Below are 25,751 nucleotides of genomic sequence, written 5' to 3'. Positions count from 1 at the left end.
CTTTGGTGAATCTTAGCAACAGCTAAATTGACCAAAATACCCACGATATACTTTTTCTTCTGATTCACCGAAAGCAAGTTAATTAACTGACCAAAATAATTGGTGAACTTCCTATTTAGAGAGAGGAAAAAATGGTGTTCCAGCCCAAGACGGTGATATAGGAGGCCCCTGAGCTTACTTCCTACCACAGATACAACAAATCTACAGCTACACATAGAACACTTCCCTCTGCAAGAAATCCAGAAAGTAGTTAACCGGTTGAGGGACTCCTACACATGGGGCAAATGAGAACAAAACCTATATGGAAACAGGTAAGGAAGGCTGGGACACTCTTGCCATGCCCACCCCCACCCCCAGGGCCATAAACAGGAAGAAACTCCCAGCTTCTCCCTGAGGAATGAAGGGTTTAGAGTCAACATGAGATGCCCCAACTTTTAAGAGTCCATGGAGGGATGGGTCCCTAGCTCTGAAAGCCAAAGGGGCTTGCATCCACAAAATCTGTAAGACTATAGAAAGTAAAGAAACATTTCATTCATTCATTCATTCATTCATTTATGAGAGATAGAGAGAGCAGGAGCAGGGAGAAGAGGAAGAAACAGGCTCCCCTTGAACAGGGAGCCCCATGTAGGGCTCAATCCCAGGGCCCCGGGATCATGACCAGAGCCAAAGGCAGACACTTAACTGATGAAGCCACTCAGGCACCCCTAAAGAAACATTTCTTAATGGACTCACAAGGACAGGTGGTGGTTATTCCCACCGTCCCCCAGACAACGGCAGTCAGAAATGCCCATTCTCCCTCTCTTTCCCTGAAAGATACCTATTTGTATATCTTAAAAACTGCCAACTAAGGGTGAGGTTTCTAATTTAACACACACATAGAGGCCCACATCCTGTGATCCTCTTTGGAGACCTGGGCAGTGGACACGATATCCGTGCTCTACCTCTGCCCTGCTCCCAGTCACTAGTGTCTTCCTGCAAAGATCTGATGCACATGTCTGGCACACCCTTGACAGCCTGGCTCTGGTAAGTCAGTGAGGTTTGAGTTCACTGGTTCAGTGGGACTGTATTAAACAAAGAAACAGTTCTTAACTGGCTGGCTGTCACTCCCAGGCTCAGTGCAGAGGGAGCACACAGAAATACCATCTCCCAGTGTTCTCTTGAAAGAGGTATATTTGCATGTTGTAAAAGCTGTTACTTGAGGCTCCAGTTTCAATCAGCCAGCATCTTCCGTGCTGGCTGAGGTCCTCCCCTTTGGGACACTGACAAGTCTCAGGACACCCTCAACTACTGGGGGCCACTAAGAACAAAGAAGGTGGCACAGACAATCACAAACGGTTCGAAAAACACTCAACCGCTAGAGCTGGTTGAACAATAAATGTTCAGAGAAAAAACTGCTAGTTGCCAGGCAGGAAATGGATAAAAGTAGTCAAACTATGTAAACTCCCATATATAAGTCTGGGGATGTAATAATGGACAGCATGGTGACTATGGTTAACAATATTGTATATTTGAAAGTTACTAAGTGATCATTTCCCAATATATACATATTGAATCATTATGTTGTACACCTTAAACTAACACAATGTTATATGTCAATTCTATCTCAGCAAAACTAGAAGAAAAAAAATTTTTTTAATTGATACCAAACCTGTATTGACTCTGTGTAGTTTTGCCCCCTGCAGCAAAACCCAGCCTAGAGAGGCAATACTGTCTTTAAGACTGAAAAAGAAGTCCTGGAAAAATTCAGTTGCTAAAATTTACCTGATGTTTACCTGATTATTATAAGTATAATGAGTAGGATGTCACTGCAGGAAGGGGAGCCACTGTGATGTTTATTACCTCTGCGTTCTTTAAAGCAGTGTATCTACTGAACATACAATGTCAAAAGACATGTTAAGTAAAATTCATTATTGCAGCATAAAGTTCACTTTTAAAAATTTATAATTCCCTCAAAATTAGATCATCTTGACCTCTCTTGCTGAACTGTGTGGGAATGGAAAGTATCCACCATTCATTTGCCACAGAATCGGGGCAATTACCTGGCTAATCTAATCATCCTGACCATGTTCAGATCCGGTCCTGGTCACCGCTGCCAAGTTGTTGACATGGTGCATTACTAATTGAGATGGCCTGGCCTGAAATTCAATTGTAAAGCTCTAGTGTGAAATGAAGTACAAGAGATCCAGGCTTGGAAAGAAGGAAATATTTCCTGAGCAACTATGTCCTGTATTAAAGCTAGGATCCTCGGTTGCTAAATCATTCGTTAGTTGATTCTTTTTAAGCCTTACATTCTTCATCTGCAAAATGAAAGTAAAGGTAAACTTATAGAATTTTTTTTAAAGATTTTATTTATTTATTTGAGAGAGAGAGAGAGAGCACACATGAGCGGGGTGGGCAGAGGGGGAAAGAGAGAAGCAGACTCCTTGGGGAGCAGGGAGGCCCAATGCAGGACTCAATCCCAGGACGCAGAGATCATGACCTGAGCCAAAGGCAGATGCTTAACTAACTAAGCCACCCAGGTGCCCCAAACTTACTGAATTTCTAACAAAATTCTTGGTTATAAGAAAGTTATAAACTATTAAGTGAAACATATATATACACACAGATGTGTGTATAAACAACTGTAAAAATCTATGCCAAAAGATTAAAAGGGGTTATCTCAAGATTGAAGGGTTATAGGTAGGATTTACAGATAAAGGATACCTAGTTAAATTTGAATTTCAGATAAACGTTGAATAGCATTTTAGAATACCTCAGGCAATATTTGGGATATATTTACACTAAAAAATTCTTTTTTAATCTGTTAAATATTTTTATTTCTTAATTCTACATTTTTATTCACTAAATCTGGGTAGTCTAGTAGTAGATGTTTTTGTTTTCTTATTTTTCTTACCTATGTTTTTTAAAGTCTCTGTAATATGTACTATGCATGCAAAGAGAAGAAATAAAAATTGAAATTTTTTTAAACTGTTTTAGTTAGAAGCATAACAATGATAAAATAATATATACTTGCCCTTTTTAATGAGAGGCTTTGCTTACTCACATACAGTCCTTGGACCAGGAGCATCAGCCTTACCTGGAAGCATGCTATATATGCAGAAACTCAGACCTCATCCTACATCTACTAAATCTGAATCCACATTTTAACAAGATTCCCAAGAGATGCCTATGAAAAGCTCTGTTCTACAGAGACCTCAACTAAAATTTAAGGCTACAAAGTAGTTGAATCCTTTAAAAGAAAAAAACAACACTTCAAAAGCAGTGTAAAGAGAATCTGAAATGACTGAGTGACCTGACCTGATCCTAGGAACATTCTCAGGAAAGAAAAGAGGCCTCCCAGTGACAAGAGCTCCAGGTCCTTGGTCTTGTCTATCCACCTTGGGCTGCCAGGTATAGCCTCATGGGCTGCACAGTCACTAAATGACTCCAGGAGCCACCCCTCATAGGAATTACCATGAGAATGGTACCCTGGAATTGTATAAGATAGCAGCCCCCTACCCAGCTCCACCCTGGAGACTTCAGATAGATTCATGAACTTAGGGAGGCCTGGAAAACTAGTGGAGGGGGAGATGAATAAAAAAGTAAGGGATTAAAAAAAAAAAAAAAGTAAGGCATAGAATGCCTGAGTGGCTCAGTGGTTGAGCATCTGCCCTTGGCTCAGGGCATGATCCCAGGATCCTGGGATCGAGTCCCACATCGGGCTCCTTGCATGGAGCCTGCTTCTCCCTCTGCCTGTGTTTCTGCCTCTCTCTGTGTCTCTCATGAATGAATGGATAAAATCTTAAAAAAAAGAAAAAAAAGTAAGGGGATACCTTTTTGATGTTTGGAGGTTTTGAAGGGATTGAATTTTTATTATTTGTTCAAAAGAGTTGATGGGTATTTCCTGTTTGTTGTTGTTGTTGTTGTTGTTGTTGTTATTTCAATAAACTAGACTCTATCAATGCTAACACAATCAGTTAAATAGGTGAGGTGAACTCTGGATCACATTACTAAAATTCTTTTAGTTAACACTAAATGTTAAAATTGGATAAACATGCACAGTTTTGGTTGACTACTGAAAATGCCTCCACATGGTCTTTCACAATTAGTAACAGACTCTTTTGTACCAACACTTCTAGGCACAGTTTGCAAACATAGAGGCCATGGGGGGGGGGGGGGAGTGTAATGTCAGAGCTCTGTCTTCTGAAGTACCCACTCTCACTTTTGAGAATGAGCCAAAAATCATAGGACAAATACATGCCCATGCCCACCCACCCCCTCACCAGAGCACCTTCTGTTTTGGAGTCCGCCTTAGCCCAACTTTTTTTTCTTCCTCATTATCCTGCGGTGGGCTTCAGAACACAGACCACTAGCCACATACATACCATGGGTTTTGTTGCTGCTGTTGTTTTTCATTTATTTATTATCTGTTTCCCTCACTAGAATATAAATTCCACGAGGGTAGGAATTTTGTCTGACTCATTCATGAGTGTACCCCCAGCCCCTAGAAAATGCCTAACACTGATGGAACACTCAATAGACACTTGTAGGAGGAATGAATAAAAACAGGCTGCCCTCCAGCTACTAATAAACAATGTCCTCTTTGGTCCCTGTTTGTTAATTTTATATTTTTTCCTTCCTTCAATCATAGACATGGATGTTAGTCAAATAGCTTGAGTATTTTTGTTTCATCTTCCACTAGATAATTCTTGGGATTGTCATGTGGCTCTGAGTTGAAACTTTAATGATAACTTCTGACATCACTTTAGACTCTTAAGTAAATTGCTTCTTCCTGTAATGCATCTGGTTTCTTGCTTTCATTAGCTACAGTAATATTCTAATCGCTCTGTACTGCAGTCTCACAGAGTGGAAGAGGGAGAGTTCTAGAAAACAGTTGTTTTTCTCTTCTTTATAGAAAAGCACTTGAGATCAAATGTGCTTTAAAAGAAACCCTCAATGGTACAGCCACAAAAAAAAAAAAAAAAAAAAAAAAGACCTTCAACCTTTTTAAATGTTCTGCAAGGAAGCAAGGGTATTTCTAGGAACATGTGAGAAGGAGAGCCCAATGCAGTCTCATAGGGCTCCCAAGCCTGATTACATAGATAACACTTCGGCAGAATCGAAAATGGAACAGATTGTGGGAAAGGAGAAAGGTTTCTAGAGATATGAGATGAGTGACAGGAAACACATCCATCAACACACTTAATACTCAGATAGGCTTGGAAACAACTGGTGGCTGCATTCAGTTTCCCAACAGAATCTTGGGCAACTCAATTAACCTTTTCTGCCACATTCTCATCACTTATGAATTGAGTATAGCAATCTACATATCAGAGACTGCATAAGGATTTATTTATTTCTTTTGAAGATTTTATTTATTTATTCATGAGAGACACAGAAAGAGAGAGAGAGAGAGAGAGGCAGAGACACAGACAGAGGGAGAAGCAGGCTCCATGCAAGGAGCCTGATGTGGGACTCGATCCTGCATCCCAGGATCACACCCTGAGCGAAAGGCACTTGCTCAACCACAGAGCCACACAGGCGACCCTGCACAAGGATTTAGTAATAAATGTGAGTAGATAGCTATATAGTGTGATACCTAATAATATTATGTGAACTAGCATAAAATCATGAGACCACAAGGGACTCCAGAGGTCAATCTAGACCTTTCATATGGGACCACAATTAAACCATTCCATAAGAATTAGACTCTAATCCTCTTTAAAAGGTGTCTCTTATGAAGAAGGGATTCCCAGAAAACTCCCCTCTGTTGAGGATGCTTCCTTAAATTTAAGATGTTCCAATCCTGTGGTATTAGTATGTTGTGCTTTTTGCCTCATCAGTGCCCATAACACAATAACAACATGGTTTAGAGCATGGACACAGAAGTCAGGCAGACTTGGATTCTACTGGACTCTACTCTGTGCTGGATACATGACTTTGAACAAGCTATAGCCTTAATTTCCTGAAGCCTCCACTTCTCTTCTAAAACAGCTGTCCCACTCACCCCGTAAGGTTGGTACCAGAGTTAAGTGAAAAACAAGTGAGATACTTCTCCTAGTGACTGGCTCATGGTGTGTACCAAATCAACAGTAATATTATTTTCTGGCTGAATAACTCTGTTCACTCTAATTTTTATTTGTAACTTAATTTTACAAGTGTTAATCATTTTTGTTTCTCTTTTCTGATCCATCCTTGAATTCCCTATTTTTCATTTTTAATATAGTGTTCAAAATACCTGGAAGAGGCTAATTATGCTGAGTAGCCTGCGAAGATTTCTTCTTGATTTCTCCCAGGATCAGAGGGAAAGGCTGTGTGGTGTGTGCCTTGGGAAGGCACTGGGACTCTTAGCGACAAAGATTCCTGTATTTCAGAATTAGTTTGGAAACAGAGCCATGAGAGTTTAAGGGACCACAGAGAGTATAGGCAATGCATATGTGGGTGGAAACCACCAGTGTATCTGGAAGAGTAAAGACTCTTCTTCTAATTTCTAGGCACTGTGTAACTTCCCCGGAGCATGGTACAAATCAGGGAGCAGGGGATTACCTCTATAATGTTCCTGAACACTTGAGTATTTGGACTGAGATTTCTAAAAATTGAGTACGGGGCTTCACCATTTACCAAGAACTTTCACACTCCTAACCTCCTTTGATCCTGGCAAAAAGTCTATATGAAAGATAATTATCCCTATTTTAATGCTGTGAATGCAAAGGCTCAGAAAGCTTAAGTGTCTGGCCTGGGATCTCTGTATTCCAAATCTGCATGCTTCCTACTATGCCATATGACTCACTGTGTCAAAATCTTTTAACTTAATCTTGATATCTGTCATTTCCATGTGAGAGTATATTCCAACGTAAAATTGGATATTGCAGGATACAAAATTGAATCTGCAGCATGCTTACAGTTACATTGTAAAAATAAAACCTCAAAGCTATGCATAGGAAAAGATTTGGATATATTACAGCAAAATGGTAAAGGCAAATACCAAAGTAGTAGAATGTGATAGATGGTGGGCAGATTATCTTCCTACTTTTTCTACAAAGTTTCCTTTAATGAACATATGTTACATTCATAATGAAATATGTAAGTATTTCATCTCTTAAAGTAGCTTGAGAGTCAAAAAAATTCAACCAACAGCAAGGCAACTTCTTATAGGAACAGAGAGGGGCTTCCCTTACCTCCCTCCAAATTATATATATCTCCCCTTTATCTCCTCAGTCAATCGTAGATGACCCGCTATTGAGTCAAATTATTCAGGATGGTATCAATTCTCTGTAGATGATATGCAAAGGCAATCCCAAGAATGAACTTCTAAATTTTGACAGAAGTCCAGATTTTACCCTGAAGGGACCAATTCATATTCATTCAGGGTAGCAAATTAGAAGAAATAATAAATGGAATTCTACAATGAGCCCTGGATCTTTCTTAGCTACTCATACTGTGTCTGAAATACTTCCCGTCAGGAACTTCTTAGAATGTAACTTTGGGGACAGTGGAGTAAGTGGAACCAGCTCTCTAAGATTATCTATTATTCACCAAGGGAAGGAGAATATCAGTAGGGGCCACTGCTTGGCATGTCCATCTTCTGCGCCATCTGCAAGCATCCTGGAACAATTCTTACATGAAAACAAAGGCTTTTTCTTGCCTCATCTCTCAAGAGCAAAGCCCAGAAGGTACCTTAAATCCTCAAATCCTGCTTGCTCACCTTCACACAGCCCGGTGTTCTCCAAGTAAAACTGGGCTCTACACTGGGGCAGACACTCGCCAGAGGTGATGTTCGCCCCAGAGAGATGTTCAACTTGCAGTCCTTCATCAGGCTTCCTACACTGGGCACAGTGAGAGGGCTCTGGACCCACACAAGTGAGGCAAGAAGAATGACAGGCTGCCAATAAGAACAAAATGCAGAAAACAATCCAAGGGTCATATTACATGTTACAGCCAAGGGGAGTCCCTAATTAAATCTAAACCACTTAGAAGAGTTTGCCAAATACATCTGATCAGAAAATTGCTTTCTAGTGTTCTATACATAGTACAGGGTGATAATATTTGTGAGAGGAACAGTGAGGGTGATACTAACTAGTCACACATCTCTCAGGTTTTATAAGGGCTGTCAAGCTAGAGCATGAAAAAACCCAGCAAACTGGACAATATTGGCTTGGTTCTCCAGATACCCATTTACTGAATGGTGTTTTAATATCATGGCCACAGTTTTTATTGAAGACTTTAAGAAGCATCCACACAAAGGCCATCACTATGTTTTTTGCAAAGAGAGTCATTGCACTATTGTCCACTATGTCATCCATCACCCACCATATCGGCATCCAGGCAACAAAGTCATCCTAGAATTTATGTGAGGAAAGGCTGCTTTTCTAGACAAGGAAGAGCCCCACTTTGGAGGAGCAACAAGAATTTGACAATCCGTCACAGTGTCTTGTTTTCCTTGGCTACTGGTTGAAATCAGAGCCAGAGTACTAGAAGTATCTCATGCCCACATTTTGATATAATTAACTCTTTACAAGAGCTCTTTGATATAACTAGCTTTGATACAATTAACTCTAAGAGAGTGCAAGAGAGTGCTTTAAAAGATTTTCTCAATTTTCTTTTTCAGAATATTTATTTCAGCTGCCCTGTGATATATACATACATATATGTATTTAAAATTAAAAATATAAAAATATACGTATATATGTGAAATATATAACAATTTATGCATATATAATATATATAAAGATATATACATTCTTATAATTATTCTCAAACTCTTTTCCAAGGTGCCCTACATATAAATACATGTAAATTAATTTCACCTAATTATATTGTTTGCTCCCAATGTTCTAGTTTCAAAAGAAAATGATCCTGCCCTCCCAATGAGCCCAAAGCCCTTTTGGCAAACAGCTATTTAAGAGTTTCCATTTCCTTCAGCCCAGAGGCATTGCTACTAACTCCGTTTGCTTGGCTATAACATTAACAAAAAAAAGTTCTTCAGGGAAATACAAAATAAAGACCAAGAGAAATATTAGCAATGCTAGGAGAACAGGGAAAAAGAGGAAGTAAGAGTTTGGTTTTGTCTTAATGTACGGTAAGGAAAATGGCAATCCTCTCAAAGATGGCCAGAAAATTAATCGTTAATTTTGGAGTGTCATCACAAATATCCCAATGTGATTTTTTTCAGATTATCCCCTGGCAATGAAAAAGAAAAGAACATAATGCATGCATAGCCATATAAGATACACTATAGGGAAAAGTGCACTGAAAAGGAACTCAAAACATTGTCCTTGTGACAGAAACGTCTCTTAAGAATGATAGTGACACCAACAGTACCTTTGCAGACCCCATGGTCAGGGTAGAAGCCCTCTCCACAGCTGGAAAGGCAGTGGCCTTGGCGCAAAGCCTGGGGCTGGATGCAGGCTGTGCAGTGTGAGCCCGTGGGTCCAGAGCAGCTGGCACATGAATTATGACAAACTGAGGGAGAGAGTGAGAGGGACACCATGGAACCCAAATGATTAGAGACCCTACTCTCGGCTGGGCTCCTTATGTGCCAGGAAGCCCCTCCTATATCACTCTCAATCCCATTCAGCTATCACACCAAATCAAGGGGAAAGATGTTTTAGGAGGTCGCATCACACCCATAACTGTCCACAGTGACCCTTTACCCATCTTTTATACATGTTCTATTATTAACTACCCTTTATTTAGTGTTTCTATTTCTCCACTATTAAGTGGTGTATACACTTTGCTGCATTTAATCTTCATAGCAATGATGAGGTTTTGCAGATGACAAAACTGACGTCTTAGGAACTTTTTTAAAATTCACCCAAGATCACAGAGCTAATCAGTAGCAAAAATGAGAGTTAGCCCTCAGTCTGTCTGAACCTAAAACGCCCTACCTGAATGGGTAAGAGTGAAAAGTTTATGCATCTGAGTGCTGGAAGCACCAGAATTTTGGCTGGCTTGTCCACTAATTTATCTATCTCCTTAGCCACGTCAGGGTCTCACCAGGCCTAGGTTCCTTGGCATATGCACTGTGAGGCTGGACTGAATGATCATTTAAGATACTTCTAGGTCTGACATTGTAGGATTTTAAGTAAGAATTACATTAAACAATCTTTACATATGACAGTGTCAGACCAGCATCTCTGCTGCTTTAGTCCTGGGTGATAACAGTGGGACATCTCTGATTCTGATTTACAGATGGTACCATGGCCTGTCTGAGGAGACAGGGTTGAGATACTAGAAGACTGCAGAGAACAATGAGCAAGAGCTGGGAGAGGGGAGTGTGGAAATGGAACGAGACCCTTGGGGGCAGGATGTTGTGGAATTGGGTGAGTAAAGAGGTTGGCAGACAAGAGGGAGATTGATACGGCTGTGGGACAGATCTAAGTATTCCGCCACTAACCCACACTATAGGTGTAAGTGAGAATATGCATGTTTCTTTTGGAGGAGACGGGTAACTAGGTATCCCAGGCAGCAGTAAGGTCCCCTAGTTGTCTGTAAGGAAAGACACAAGTGTATACAAGAAGAAATTTATAAACTCTCAAATAAGAATGTTTCACAGTTAAAGTCGTATAAATCTGAAAGAAACTATATAAATAGCACATAAGACCAAATTTTCAATAGATACAGACTTTGGCTTTACAAGCTCAAATATGATTTATTTTTTATTTCATTTTTGTGATATGTTGTTGCCCATATATGCCACCTAAGAAATGATTCTGTTATATCTACAACCTAAGTTAGTTATGGTTTATGAGTACACAAGGACTACATGAGGATCTTAAAGATGTTCTTTGGTCTGAAAAGGATCAACTGATCTCTAATGATGATTGATACGCATACCCCTTTACTTAATCACTTAAGTCCCATAGCATCCACCCACTCCCACACCAAATACATGCAGGTTCCATAATGAAAAAGCCATTCCTTTTCATTTGTCATTTTCCCATCATAGATACAAATTCCCAAGTGAGTAGCAGATGGTGCCAAGTGTTGTCAAGAATGTTAAACCCTTCTTGATGATGACGATGATGACAATGATTACCCATGTCTTACCTTTGCATCTGCCAGTGGCCTCAGCATAGTAACCACCAGGGCATTCAGCAATGCATTTCCCATCATGCAATACTGTCTTCTCAGCACAGGTAAGACACCTGGGACTATTGGGACCACAACTCTTACAGGATTGGTCACAAGCTAAGGGGGAGGAAATCCACCAGAGAAAGTCAGTAATGAGCAAAGGGAGGAGAGAAGTCTGTTCTTTACAAAGTTCACAGTTGGTATCAACATGATAATCACATTCCCTGGCTGCTCAGCTGAGTTCTGTTTCCTTGATTCCAACATTTCAAAGTACTCTGTGCTTTGTTTTCACAGTGAAGGAAAAACAGATAATTATTCATTGAGCCAAACATAACTAATACTCTGAGGCACACCCACCGGTGTATCCAATTTAATATGTGATTTAAAGTCAAAATAGGCTTGGAGGTAGGGACACCAGTCCAATAAAGCTGAAAATATTCTCAAACTCATTAATAATCATAAAATGCAAATAAAACAGGATGTCCCAGTATTTCTATTAACCAGAAAAAAAATCTGAAGCTTGGTAATTCCAAATGGCGGAAGGATGTGGAGATGAGACAAGAGTCACACTTGAGAGTATAGATGCTATTAGTCAAATAAAGAACATGGACAGTTAAGAAACTGACAGTTCTGCTCCCAGATTACCCATCTCAGGGAAACTTCCACGCAGGTTCACGAAAGGATGTGTTTGAGGCTCTAGGGACATCATGGGGATGGAGGGAAGTGGGGAGTCTGTCATGAACAGTGGATGGGTGAGCTATGGAGGATGCAGCCCAGGAAGTACTAGGCAGCAGCGAGAAGTAAAAGGCTAGATGACATAGCAACACAGGGGACTCTTAAAACAATGCTGAGCGAAAAAAAAAAAGAATAATACAAACTCTATAACGCAATTTTTTAAAGATTTTATTTATTCACAACAGAGAGAGAGAGAGAGAGAGAGAGAGGCAGAGAGACACAGGCAGAGGGAGAAGCAGGCTCCATGCAGGAAGCCTGATGTGGGACTCAATCCCGGGTCTCCAGGATCACACCCTGGACTGAAGGCGGCACTAAACCGCTGAGTCACCTGGGCTGCCCAACACAATATTATTTAAGAAAAAAAAAAAAAGATGTATACACTCAAAAGAATAGTCATTTTACATGAGCCCATAAAAACAAAAAGATCTAAAAAATTAAAACAGGGGTGCCTGGGTCATTTAGTCGGTTGAATGTCTGACTCTTGGCTTTAGCTCAGGTCAGGATCTCAGGGTGGTGAGATCGAGCCTGGTGTCAGGCTCCACGCTCAGCGCACGGTCTGCTTAAGATTGTCTCCTCCCCCTCACAGATGAGGGCATCTATGGGTGAAGCAGTTATTTAAAAGGAGGGATTGCATGCATGCATGCCCTCTCTCTAAATAAATAAATTAAATATTTATAAAAAATTAAAGAGTTCCCTTGGCAAGGAAGGAAAATGAGTATAAAATTAAGGAAAAAGAGAAGAAAAGAGAGGAGGAAGGGAGACAGAATGCTAACATAAACCTCTAAACTTAATTTGATTTATGATGTTAGCTAGAGTTAGAAAAGCCCTTCATAACAGCACAAATACTTAAAAGACTAAAGAATGAGGAGGTTTTTCTCCTTTGAATTTCCCCAACCTTTATATCTAACATTTATAAAATTCAAAGCATGAACCACCAATGAACTTGGTTGCTGTAAATTTTTTTCAGCCAGGGCATCCCACTGTGTAAAACAGGTTGTGCTGGATTTTTCTCAGCACTTGACTCTGAGATTTCTATAGATATGGGCTGCTCAGTTATAAATTATTAAACCAATACCGGCTGGTCTTTATCTTGAATAGCACTAAATTGAACTGGAAATAACTCAGCATTATCAGCATCAGACATTTTAATTAACATTCTGATACCAATCAGGGACTTGGTTCACTGATGTTTTAGAAAATATTTATACGAACACTTCTGAAGGAATCTGATACAAACTTAGAGAACTCTTAAGAATTTTATAAAAAGTGTGAACTGCAGTGTTTATCAAAAGCCTGTGGGTCAATGTCAATGGTATCACAAAGTCTTGCATCATGCTAAGCACACAGCAGGAGGTCATTAATTACTTGCTGATCAATTGATTCCCTGGCTGACTGTCAGCAATGGCCCATCCTCCTATCCGGAAGATTTTTTTTTTTTTCTGATGCTTTGTTTCAAAATGTATATAGATAGTATTTCAGATGTATACGCTTTCCCTAAGCACCTGTGCAGTAGTCTTCTTCTTTTTTTTTTTTTTTTTAAAGATTTTATTTATTTATTCATGATAGTCACACAGAGAGAGACAGAGAGGCAGAGACACAGGCAGAGGGAGAAGCAGGCTCCATGCAGGGAGCCCGACGTGGGATTCGATCCCAGGTCTCCAGGATCGCGCCCCGGGCCAAAGGCAGGCGCCAAACCGCTGTGCCACCCAGGGATCCCTTCTTTTTTAATTCATCCAGTCAGCAAGGAGCTCTGGCTTTCTTCATCCAACCTCTTAGCCCAAGTAGATTTCCACCCCTCACCTCAAGGCTCACACTAATCCCTCATTTTTTAAAATCCCTCCTTTTAAATAACCACTTCCCGAGCAAAAGTTGCTTTCTCAATCCAGATATACCATCTCAGTAGCAGATCAGGGTCACCAGCCCTCATCAGTGATAGCAGCCACCTTCCTTGCGGACTTACAGGCTACATGCCTTCAGATTAGTGCAAACTTGACATCTGCTGACCTTTAGAGAACACATTTGGCTTAATTGAGGAGGAAAGTGATGCTGGCAGAAAAAGATTAAAATACAGCAGCCTGGCCTTTCTTATTCTCTCCTGCATCCACACAAAAGCCACCTGTGACTTGTTCACATCAAGTGAAATTTTTCACACCAGTGAGCTGATGGATCTCTGCACAGCTTTAAGCAAGCAGCTCCCAGGGACTATCTCTCTTCTCCAAGACAAGTGGATGTGTCAAGTCCCAAAGATCATCTCATTTTTGCTGTTGCCCTGCTCAGTAAACAAAACAAAGACAATAACTCAAGAAAGTTCTATGGGCTGCACATTTTTATTGATTTAGTGGATTTTGTTATATATAAAAAAAGTCATCACGGCCTTTCTATAGGTATGACCATCACAGTAAACTCAATTCAAACCCATTCACTCTCAGGTGCCTACCTGTGGCTGAGCCAAAGGGCAGTAGCTGATCCAAAGGCTCACAGGAAGACAGGGAGAAAGGGGCAGAAGAGGATCAAGGTAGAGGAGAGGGAGAAGGGAGGGAGAAGTAGCAGAGGTGCATAGAGAGGTATCTCATTATAGCCAGTAGAACAGTTAGGAGGCAGGTAAGAAGATCTAAAGCCAGAAGATGAAGGCTTGAATCCCAACTCTGCCCCTTAGTAGCTATGTGACCTTAAGCAAGCTTCTTAACCTTTGTCTCATCTGAAAAATGAGGATGATAATAGTAATTGCGTCCTGCAACTGTTGTGAGGAATAGACACCAAACACAGCACTTACACGGTGCCAGGTACTGTGCTAAATGCCTGCCTGTATCAGCTCAGGCCTCCCAACAGCTTTCTGAGCTGGGTGTGTGTTCAAGTCCCGCTGCTACTGGGACAAATCACCATGAACTCAGTGGCTTAAAACAACACAAATTTATTATGTTAGAGGTCAGAAATCCTAAAGTCAAGGCATCAGCAGGGCTGCATTCCTTCTGGAAGCCCTAAGGGCAAATCTATTTCTTCGTCTCTTCCCCAATTCTAGAGGCTGCCTACATGCTCACTGCCCCTTCTTGGCATCACCCTGACTCCTGCTTCTGTCTCAAATCTCCTTTTCAGACTCCCACCCTCCCTTCTAGAAGGACCCTTGTGGTTACACTGGCCCACCCAGATAATCCAGGATAGTCACCCCCATCTCAGGATCCTTAACTTAATTACTCCTACAGAGTCCCTTCTGCTGTCTAAGGAAGTGTATTCACAAATTCTGGCTATTAGCACGTAGACAGCCTGCAGGGCCATCATTCTGTCTACCACAGTGGCTACTATTACTCCTGTCCTACAAAAGGGAAACTAAAACATGACAGATTATGTAACTTGCCCAAGTTACTTTCCTGCCTCAGTGGGTTAATGCTTATAAAGCACTTGGAAGGAAGCACTACACTGGGTTAACTCTTGCCACCATGCCGTGGACGTTAAAGATAGAATACACGGTAACAGCTTCAGCTTTAAGTCAGTGACACCAACACGAAGGTAGGTCAGCCACTGGCTGGTCTAGGAGCATCTTTGTCTCCATGCATATTCGGAAGGCAGTCTGGCATGGATGTAGAGTTTGGAACTTAGAAGAAGGAAGCCCAGCTCTCCTTACAGCTGTGAGTCTGGAGCAAGCAGCCCGAGTGTCACAGGGTGAGGCTAGAATGAACACCCTAACCTAAAAAGCTCTTGTGAAGTGGGGGTGTGAAAGGCGACCCTACCAGTTGGAAAAAAGTGTTTTATAAACTACTGAAACACTATCAATGTTAGCAGTCATTTGTGTATTTGTTGAGTAAAAGAAATGTTTGAATTTGAATAAAACCAGGAATGCTGGAAGAAAAAAAAAGATGCTCTGGTATACAAAGCCAGGCACTTACCACTGCAGATCCCCTGCTTGTTGTAGAACCCAACGCCACAGCTGCTCTCGCAGCTGCCCTCCCTCAGCACTTGGAGGGGGTCTCTGCAGCCCATGCAGTGCTTTGCTGTCGGACCCCAGCAGGCAGTACAGGACTCATGGCAGACTGCAGGCAAACAGCAAAATCAGTGAATAATCTACAGTGGAAAGGACTGGTTGCAATTTTTCTTCCAAAAAGATTTAGAATTCATAAGGAGGCTATTGGAGCCTTCATTCCTAAATCTCTATGCACATATATATACTGCAGGAGAACACTCTCCCCACCACTAAAAATAATATTTTTGTTGGCCAGAAGTACAACTTCAGTCAATTACTGCAAGGAGACTTTGCAACAAGAAATCAGAGGCTTTGAGTAATGGGAATCACAGGAAAGGGAACTATAATTTTCTAGACAAAGATGCCCTGTCTAATGAAATCAGATGGCTTTCTATCACCTTGCCAATGAAGTATTGACTGGATTGCTGCTCCTATGTCCAACATCATGAAGAATCAGGATGCCATGTACTCTCATCTTTGATTGGACCTTGAAAGACCTGGTACTGCTTGATTTCTACTGCTCTCTCCCCACTTTCCATCCCTGTCTTCTCTGTCTATCCCACCCCATTCCCCTGCCCTTCTGTCCTCCCTCAGTACCCTTCTAGTCCTCCCCTCCCCCAGTCTCTGGTTCCCCCGACACTAGCTTCTGCTCTCCACATGTACCTCGAGGTACCTTTCTCTCACAACTTAACTTCCTAGCCATACATTGTTCCTAAATCACAGCTGTTCTCAAAATGTCCTCCTCTTCCAGCATTTGATTTTACTATTCATGCTTGCTTTTCACCTTGACATGTCTGTAAAAAGAGGCCTATTCTGAGTCAATGAGTATATTAAAATTTGGTTGACTATCTGATGGCTAACCCCAACCTATACTTCTGTTAACACATCCTAATTTTCAAAATATTTGCTTCACAGAAGAGCAGAGCCTGTGTTTTTTTAAATTTTTTTTAATTTTTATTTATTTATGATAGTCACACACACACAGAGAGAGAGAGAGAGGGGCAGAGACACAGGCAGAGGGAGAAGCAGGCTCCATGCACCGGGAGCCCGACGTGGGATTCGATCCTGGGTCTCCAGGATCACGCCCTGGGCCAAAGGCAGGCGCTAAACCACTGCACCACCCAGGTTTCCCAGCACAGCCTGTTTTGCAAAGCTATTCATTCTGACCAAAACTGGTAGGAAAAAACCCTCCACTGATTGGAAGAGACTTGGGAACTGTATACCTAAGTAATTTAATTAGGTATCCTTACAGAATCAGAAAAGGGTACCTGCATTATGAATCTCAAGATCTAATCCTCTCCTTGCAGCTCGAAACCACACAGGAAAGCCTTAATTTCAAACAACTTTTCTCCCCCAACAAACTCAGAGATAATTACAAATTCTGTTAAATGCCATGAGGCACCTGGGTGACTCAGTCAGTTACATGTCTGACTCTCGATATCAGCTCAGATCGTGATCTGAGATCTCAGGGTTGTGAGATCGAACCTCATGTCAGGTGTGGCACTGGGCGAGGAGCCTGCTTAAGATTCCCTCTCTCCCTCTCCTTCTGCCCCTCTTCCCCCTTAAGAAATGTTAAGAAGGGCTCTTCGATAAAGAGAGTGGTGGGGGTGAAAGGAACCAACTTTAGGTGGATCTAAAGGATGGGAAGTTGTAAGCCCTGGGAGAGCCAGAAAAGAGCACCAATGAAGTCCTTTAGAAGGAAAGGAGCTCAGGGGTTCAAGGAACTGAAGGCAACCCCTGTGGTTGAAGCTCGTGGACACAGAGGGACCAGCAAGGCACAGAGGGGCATAGTGAGGAATGATGGGGCACAGTAGCCTGATTGGCTGGAGGGACAGGCAAGGAAGGGCCCAATCAAACTTGACCTTTAAGATCAAGGAAAGAAATTAAGATTTTATCCTAAGTCTAATATGAAATTTCAAAAGGGGTTAAGCAAGATCAACACAAGTCTTGATTTTAAAAGCTCTCTCTGGCTGCTGTGTAGAGAGGTTTTAAGGACTTGCATGTAGGCAGAGAGGCCAGCACGGAGTCCACTGCTCTGGTCCAGGCAAGAGATGACAACAGCAGGTGAAAAACAGAAATGGAGGAAAGTTTACTTGTTTACAATTTGGTTCCCTTGCTAAACTGTAAGCTTCATAAGGGCAGAATCCATTTCCACTTAGTTAACTAACTGCTTGGTACTCTACATTTGGTACTTCATTAATATTTAACACCTTATTTATATTTTATGTGTTACAGGAGATCACTGCTAATATTAGGATAAGCTAATATTAGGATATCATAATTTAAAATGTGGATTAAAGATCCCAGTAACAAATTCTACCTTGAACATACATGAAATCTGTCATTTACTCACTTACTCAGCTACTCTTCACTTACTGACTATAGTCATCATCTAAAGTGTCTACCCCTGGGGACGCCTGGGTGACTCAGTGGTTGAGCGTCTGCCTTTGGCTCAGGGCGTGATCCTGGGGTCGCAGGATCCAGTCCCACATCCATACAGGGAGCCCGTTTCTCCCTCTGCCTGTGTCTCTGCCTCTCTCTCTGTGTGTCTCTCATGCAAATTAATAATATTAATAATAATTAATAAATTAATTAAATTAAAAAAAATAAAGTGTCTATCCATGTTTGTGCCTCTGTCTTACTGACTCAGGAGTTGATTCAAAGCCATTATATATTCAAAAAAAAAAGTCATTACCTAAACAAACAAAAACAAACAAAAAAAACAAATTTCATTCCTAAGAAGGTATATACCAGGCGAATCCATCCAATGTTCAACAGAAACACCTACCACATACAAGGTGCTGTGAGTAGCCTGTGGGGCCTTCCCGGCTAACCACAGATCAGAAGCCTACTGGAGAGAACATTTAAACCACCCATCACTTGAGCTTATTGGTATCATTGCACAAACTACACTGGGGGGCAAGTGCCTGAGAGGATGACGGGAAATAAGACAGCAAGGGCCAGATCACAAATGTCATGGAAGGCCAAGTAGGGCCTTGGACTTCATCTCTAAGAGATTTAGTAAATTTTGCTTCTTAGAGAGTTTACTCTGCAGTGGGGAGAGGATAATACTCTGGCTTCATCTCTGGGAAGCCTGCAAGAAACTGTGCTCCAGGAACTGAAAGGTCTGACACAGGAGAGAGTCTCCAGTAACCCCCTATCTTCTGACCAATCTGATCTGTGCCATACTACTTAAGTATTTTTTTTAACATTTATCCCTAGTGTTGCCAATCAGAACAGGGCCAAAGGATGAGCAGGATACAGGCTACAGGCTTAGGGACAGCATTCAGGCTTGCCACAAACTGAGCTGCTCCTAACATTTCAGCCCTGCCTCTGCTACCTCCCTCAAGCAGGCCGGGTCTACGGAGCAGGCTACCCTAAGCATGCCGTGTGTCTGTTCGTGGGCTCTGGTTGCCCTATGCAGGATTCACCCAGTTGGCAATGTCTCTAGCTCCTTCCATAGCCCTTGTAATCCTGGTTACACTCAAGAGGCTCAAGTCGTCACTACTTTTGGGAAGCTTTGCTAAATTTGTCCAAACAGTCCCTCCTTCCTCTGTGTTCTACAGAAAGTTGTACATACCCTCTTAGACTATTTCTCCTACTGTCCTAATCAATTTGGTTACAGATCAATCCCTTTCAATGGAATATAATATTCTCCAAAACTGGGGCCATGTTTGAATCATCTCAAACCCCCAGTGTCCAGATTGATAATTGGTACAAAGTCAGTATTCATTAAATGTATGTTAAATGAACACACAACAGAATTTTTTTTTTTTTTTTTTTTTTTTTTTTTTTTTTTTTACTGATTATGAGGGAGTCATTATATCAGTTTCCTTCTACATGGCAACAACTAACCAGGAGGTCATAGTCTGAACATATGATAACTTAGGGGAGATAAGCTTGAGGCTGTAAATTTACCTAATAAATGCTGGTGTCCAAATCGACTTATGACAAATACTTATGCTACATTTATATAGAGTGCCAAATGGGAGGCCAGGCCTTCTGTGTTTCAATAGCAAACAAAAGGCATGTTCGATGGTCAGGCAAGACAGCAGACGGGATCTTTATTTCTTCAGTATGGGACTATGCTGAGCTGTCGTTTCTTTTTCTTTTTCTTTTCTTATTTTTAACTATCATTTCTTATAATGACATACTCCTACTGTGTTTTGCAATTGATTTCTAATTTCTAACACTGAACATATGCTACTAAAGATGACCTCTTCTTCCAGGCTTATTTTACATGTGGCTTTTATTATACCTGGGTTATTATGAAAAATAGAAGGTCACTCCCTGACTTTTCATCATAATTTCTCTTAGCAATCATTTCAGATCACCCAGGGTTTGAATTGCATATTGTGAAAATGTGGCAATAAATTTTAAAAGAGGGCTAATGAGAGAAAAACATCTTCATATCTTACATGCAGTAGATAATTTATTTAGGAAAGCCCCTGACTTTCCTAAAGCATAGCAAGACATGTGTTGGCTTGCTGAGCAATTCATTTCAAAATGAAAAGGAATGAGTTACTTTTCTTTTGGCAACTCTATTTTGAAACCCTACTTTAAAAATAAGAAACTTCTTTTTGTTACTTGATAATTTTGAAACAAGATTGCTGTAAAAAAAAAAAAAAAAAAAAAAAAACAACAACAACAACAACAGCAACAGCAACAACCACAAAAAAAAACCTTAACCTGTGCTTCTCTAAGCATAAAATACAATCCCTTTCCAGGATAGTGTTAAAGGCACTTCCTATGGGCCAGTTCTCATTTTTCAGGAAGCCTTCTCAGACCCTAGGCAGTGGATCCAGATACAATAGCCTCAGCCTGCAGTTCAAAATGCCCCGCAGGAAGAAGGAGCCTTAGTCCTTTACCTTTTCCATGGCCTTTTGGAATCGGTTTCCCTGTCATTCCCAGGAAATTGGCACCCTTGATCAGCAGGCCTTTTTAGGTTCATCAGTGAGGCTGCAGTTCAGATTTCCAAACAGCCAAGGGGGTTTTCACTGGCAACTACACAGAAGCAGCCCAAACTGCAGGTACAAGCAGCTACGTCATCCACAAGTCAAATTCCTTCATTCTGGTCCATATTCATTCTGTAGCAATCGCTAGCTTCCATTCTCATCACATAAATGACCAGGAAGAACTTGCCAAGTTCTAAAGTATTATCAGGAGACAATGGGTACAACACTTCCAATAAGAAGCTCTTGTTGGATGAAAAAAATGTTCTATCTTACACTCAATTTCACTGTTCCTTGCTCTCTCTCTTTTTTTTTTTTTATAAATTTTTATTTATTTATGATAGTCACACAGAGAGAGAGAGAGGCAGAGACACAGGCAGAAGGAGAAGCAGGCTCCATGCACCGGGAGCCCGACGTGGGATGCGATCCCGGGTCTTCAGGATCGCGCCCTGGGCCAAAGGCAGGCGCCAAACCGCTGCGCCACCCAGGGATCCCTGTTCCTTGCTCTCTTAATCTGCAAAGTGGGAATAACATTTCTTGCATGTAACTCATGAAGATATGGGGAGATGACATATTTGAGAAAGCAGAGAATGTCGTACATGATCCAATGAGTGGCATACCCTGAGAGATCAAGTACATCCTGTCTCGACTGGTGTCAAAGGCAATGTAACTATAAAGAGAGCAGATTAAAGTGCAGCAGAAAACAGAAGAGGAAAGGACGGGAAAGACTATGGGAAAGGTAGGTTCACTTAGAAAGGACCAAAGGAGAGTCCTTGTTGATTATTCCAGCAGTTACAAGAAGGGACTCCAGACTTTCCCAGGGGTGCTCATACTTTAGAGGCCTTCTCTTGTGTTCTCTACAACACATCAACAAAAGTCCTGCGGAAAGCCACTGAAAATAGCTTGGTAACTGTCTTCAGAGAAGACCAGATGCTGGCCAGATGACTCTCCTTTCCTCCAACACAGCCCCACAGGAGGCCAAGGCTACTTGTCTAAGAAGCACAAATGCCAGACAAGTTTAAGAGGAAAGGAAGTTCATGGGAGTAATCATACTTTTGATCCTTTTACTCTAAACTTCTGTCCTCTCCAGGCTGGGTTTCTGTCTTCAACCTGCCTCCCTGTGCCAACAGAAAACTTGACACCCTGAAATGGGTCTCCATACATTCTGAAAACCCATTTGTACTTGAGTGAGTTCATAACGGAAAAAAAAGCAAACACATTAAAAAAAAATCTTTAGCTTCATAAACAGCTAGAGATATGCAAAATAAGCAGGAGAGCAACAGCTGCATGCAATTGGTTATCTGTACATACAGTGACCTGTATGCATCTTAGAAACACTGCTTTGGGAGAAAAAAAGGAGAATGAATGATTCACCAAGATAACAAATAAACCAGACCACTGGATAATGAATGGTTGGTAATGGGGTGGGTCATGCATGTGTGAGGGCAGGGAGCAAACAGGAAACCTCTGTGCCATCCTTTTTACTTTGCTATGAACCTAAACCTGCTCTTTAAAAAATAAAGTATTTAGAATAAAAAAAAGGAAAAGAATGAAATACCTACCTACTAATATTTATGAATATTTAAAATTGAGCACACACATGCACAACACATATTAAATTGCATTAGAATAGTTACTTAAGTGGGAAGTTGGGGGGAAGAGAAATGGGAATAGGTCATGGGAGCAAAAGGAATAGACAGGCAGAATGATAGGCATAGACAGATAAGCAAGAGAAATAACTGGCCCAGGCTAATCATGCGAATGAGCTGATAAGTAAGATGAAGTCAAACCTCCTCATGTGAATCCCAAAAATCAATAAAAGAAAAAAATTAAACAAGATTCCATTTTACATCAACCAACTTGACAAACCAGAAGAATCATAACACCTAGTGCTGATGAGGGTGGTAGGAAGCAGGCATTCATTTGTGTCTAGTAGGAGTACAAGTTACAACTTTTTCAAAGGACTGTGACAGGGGCACCTGGGTGGCTCAGTGGTTGAGCATCTGCCTTTGGCTCAAGGTGTGATCCCGGGGTCCCAAGATTGAGTCCTGCATCAGGCTCCCTGCATGGAGCCTGCTTCTCCCTCTGCCTGTGTCTCTGCCTCTCTCTCTGTGTCTCTCATGAATAAATAAATAAATCTTTAAAAAAAAAAGGACTGCCACATATTAAAGTGCCAGAGGCTTCAAATAGTACATATATACCCTTGGATCTGGCAATCACAGGTCTAAGAATTTATTCTAATCAAATATGTTTACCACAACTTCTACTAAAAATGTTTGCATCACGGTTATTTATGATAATGGAAGAATTAGGAACAAACGTCAAACCACAGAGGACTGGCTGAATGAATTCTTGCATAGCCCCAGATGGAAAGTTATAAAATAGCTTTAAAAAGATTTTGTAGAAGGATAATAAATAACATGGGAAAGCAGGCAATAAAACTATATAGAGAGTGTGATTTTTACCTTTGAAAAATAAATAAATGTGTGTGTGCATATAACACACACACATACACTTTCATAAATTGGATAGATATTCACCAAAAAACTGACAGTAGTAATTTGGGAGAGTTTGAGTCAGGGATTTTTGCTGATTTTTTATTATTCCTTGAATTTGACTGACTTTGTCAAATTATTTTTTGTAATAAACATGAATTCATTTCATACTTAGGGAAAAATCAATTACTCAAGGGGGAGGGGGAAAAAAGCCTGTAGCCCTATTCCTTAAGGGGATCCCTGGGTGGCACAGCGGTTTGGCGCCTGCCTTTGGCCCAGGGCCTGATCCTGGAGACCCGGGATCGAATCCCACGTCGGGCTCCCGGTGCATGGAGCCTGCTTCTCCCTCTGCCTATGTCTCTGCCCCTCTCTCTCTCTTTCTCTGTGTGTGTGACTATCATAAATAAATAAAAATTTAAAAAAAAAAAGATACATGCTAGGTAAATACCTAATTAATATATTGACCACATTTGTGATACAGCTGAATGATTTACTCATCTTGGGTAATATATTTGAATTTTTAGCAGGGTCTTTGTAGAGCTTGAACCAAAGGGATGACTTCCTAGCTGGCGGAGGCTTTGGCAGGGCCACATGGAGCGAGATTTTTACAAGCAGGCCAGCTTTTCACTGGTACGAGAAGTCAGAGGATGATGGCAGACATTCAGCTCACGAGGAATGTTCTTAAAGTTATCCTTTCTCTCTCCTGCCCCTCTGCCTATACTTCTAAATCTACAACACAAGTACATTGCAAGAGATTTCAAATGCAGTGACCATCTCAGTCCAGCTTGATGAGCCAAACAGAACTCTCAGATTCCACTCATCCACTGTGACCATTGGCAACCCACAGCTGGTAGGACTCCTGGCTTTTGTTTTTGTTTTTTTTTTCTCAGCCGCTATTTCTTAAATAGCTATTGATTTCTCCACTGATACCTTTAGTCTATTTGTCTACAGAAATTGAAAAGCCAGAGGGACCACTAACCAAAACCAAGTTTTTGATGAGGAAAGTTCTCAGACTTCCTGGTTGCACTAACATAGCCTGCTCAGATCTCAACAGTGATAACATGGAGGTGCTGTGTGCTCTGTGGACAGCCTAGAAAGGGAGGGGAAGATTGTGTAGGGAGAGCGTCAGGGTGGAGAATAGGAAAAAGAGACAAGGAATGTATGCCATATAGTCTACCTAAAATACTGAGAACCCTAGGAACTGGACAGAAAGCCAGAAGACTTGTCACTAGTTTGTAATCCATAGCTAAAATACTTGGGGGTTCAGATTTGTCGGGAAGAATGGGATCTGTCTAGAAGATAACCTCCCTTGCATCTGTGGCAGGCTTTCTCTGCTGGTATGTGATACTTTTGTCTGTCATTTATCTTTTGACATACACAGCAAGGGTCTAAGAGCAACACAGGCAAATGCCAAATATAGCTAGTCCCCTGCCACAGCAAAGGTCCCAGGCACAACACTGCCAGCTGCTTTTACTTTCTCTCCATTTAACTTTTACATGAACATCCAAAGAGGGAGAGGACTTGGAATATCATTGTCACCTGTTTCCTTGAGTCTAGTTCACTCAAGAAATGTACACATTCTGGGAGGGCAATCCTGTTGTCCAGCCTTCTGACTGGCTTAAAACATTCCATGGGTACTACTCGAGTTCCAATAATAGTTGTTTTTTTTGTTGTCGTTTTTCATTCTTTTAAAAAGAGTAATAACCCTTCCAGCACTGATAAGGCACTCTACTATCTTGAAGAGGAGGGAGACAAAGAGAAGAAGATGAGAAGCAGGAAAAATAGAGATTCTGGAATCTTCCTGAGGCTACACCTAGCCAGGAATTGCTGACAGGAAGTAAATAATAGAAGCTAAATGGAAGTTATGTCACCAGTAAGCCAAAGTCTAGGCATGCCTGTATATTCCTGTCCTCTCTCCTCCATGCAATGGTTTATTACACTTTTCTCAGTCAAAAATTATTCCAGAGGACCTTATATGTGCTTAGCACTATGGGGAATTCAGAAGTATGAAACCTGTCCCTGTCTCAATAATCACTCACTTCCTATAATACACCTTTTAAAACTGCCTTTGTAGCCCTGATAGTAATGATTTCAGAGTAGTATGTATCTGAAATTATCTATATACTTTTATACTGACACTCCTCTCCCACTGAGAAAGTAAGTTCTTTAACCCCCAGGGGACAGTTTTCTATCCATTCACTCTGTATCCTAGGTCCTGGTACATGAAAGAGATTCAACAAATATTCCCTACATGAACAGAATGGAAGAGACAAGAGTATCACTTGAAGCAATAAGTCCCCTTTACAAGACCCTCAGCAACTAAGTGAGAGACCATAATTGCTATAATAGACCAAAGAAGACATGAACAAAGCATATAATTTTAGGGGCAGAACAGAATGAGTGAAGACAGAGAGGTGGAGTGTGCTAGGCCCCCAACTGAATATGTAATCTGGCAGTGAAATAGGGACTGACTGACTCTCCAATCCTGGATGATGTTGGAGGGGGCCATGGAGGATGCCGGCTTCACAATGACCATCCCAACAGAACAAGGAGGTGTTGTCT

At 41.2% G+C, this 25,751-nt stretch overlaps 1 protein-coding gene across 1 annotated transcript in view; it reads right to left on the bottom strand.

The window, feature by feature from the left end:
• The window catches only part of FRAS1 (Fraser extracellular matrix complex subunit 1), a 434,524-nt gene that overhangs the window by 211,290 nt on the left and 197,483 nt on the right, over nucleotides 1-25,751 (bottom strand). The window contains exons 15-18 of the mRNA XM_049104909.1: nucleotides 15,669-15,812; nucleotides 11,029-11,169; nucleotides 9,301-9,441; nucleotides 7,685-7,861 (exon numbers count right to left, since the gene is read on the bottom strand). Coding sequence (XP_048960866.1) covers nucleotides 7,685-7,861; nucleotides 9,301-9,441; nucleotides 11,029-11,169; nucleotides 15,669-15,812 — 603 coding nt within the window. The remainder of the gene's footprint in view (nucleotides 1-7,684; nucleotides 7,862-9,300; nucleotides 9,442-11,028; nucleotides 11,170-15,668; nucleotides 15,813-25,751) is intronic.

Source organism: Canis lupus, chromosome 32, assembly GCF_003254725.2.
Source record: "Canis lupus dingo isolate Sandy chromosome 32, ASM325472v2, whole genome shotgun sequence".
In the NCBI taxonomy this organism is placed as follows: Eukaryota; Metazoa; Chordata; class Mammalia; order Carnivora; family Canidae; genus Canis; species Canis lupus.
Note: the sequence above shows the minus strand (reverse complement) of the source record. Positions and strands in the feature narration are given on the sequence as shown.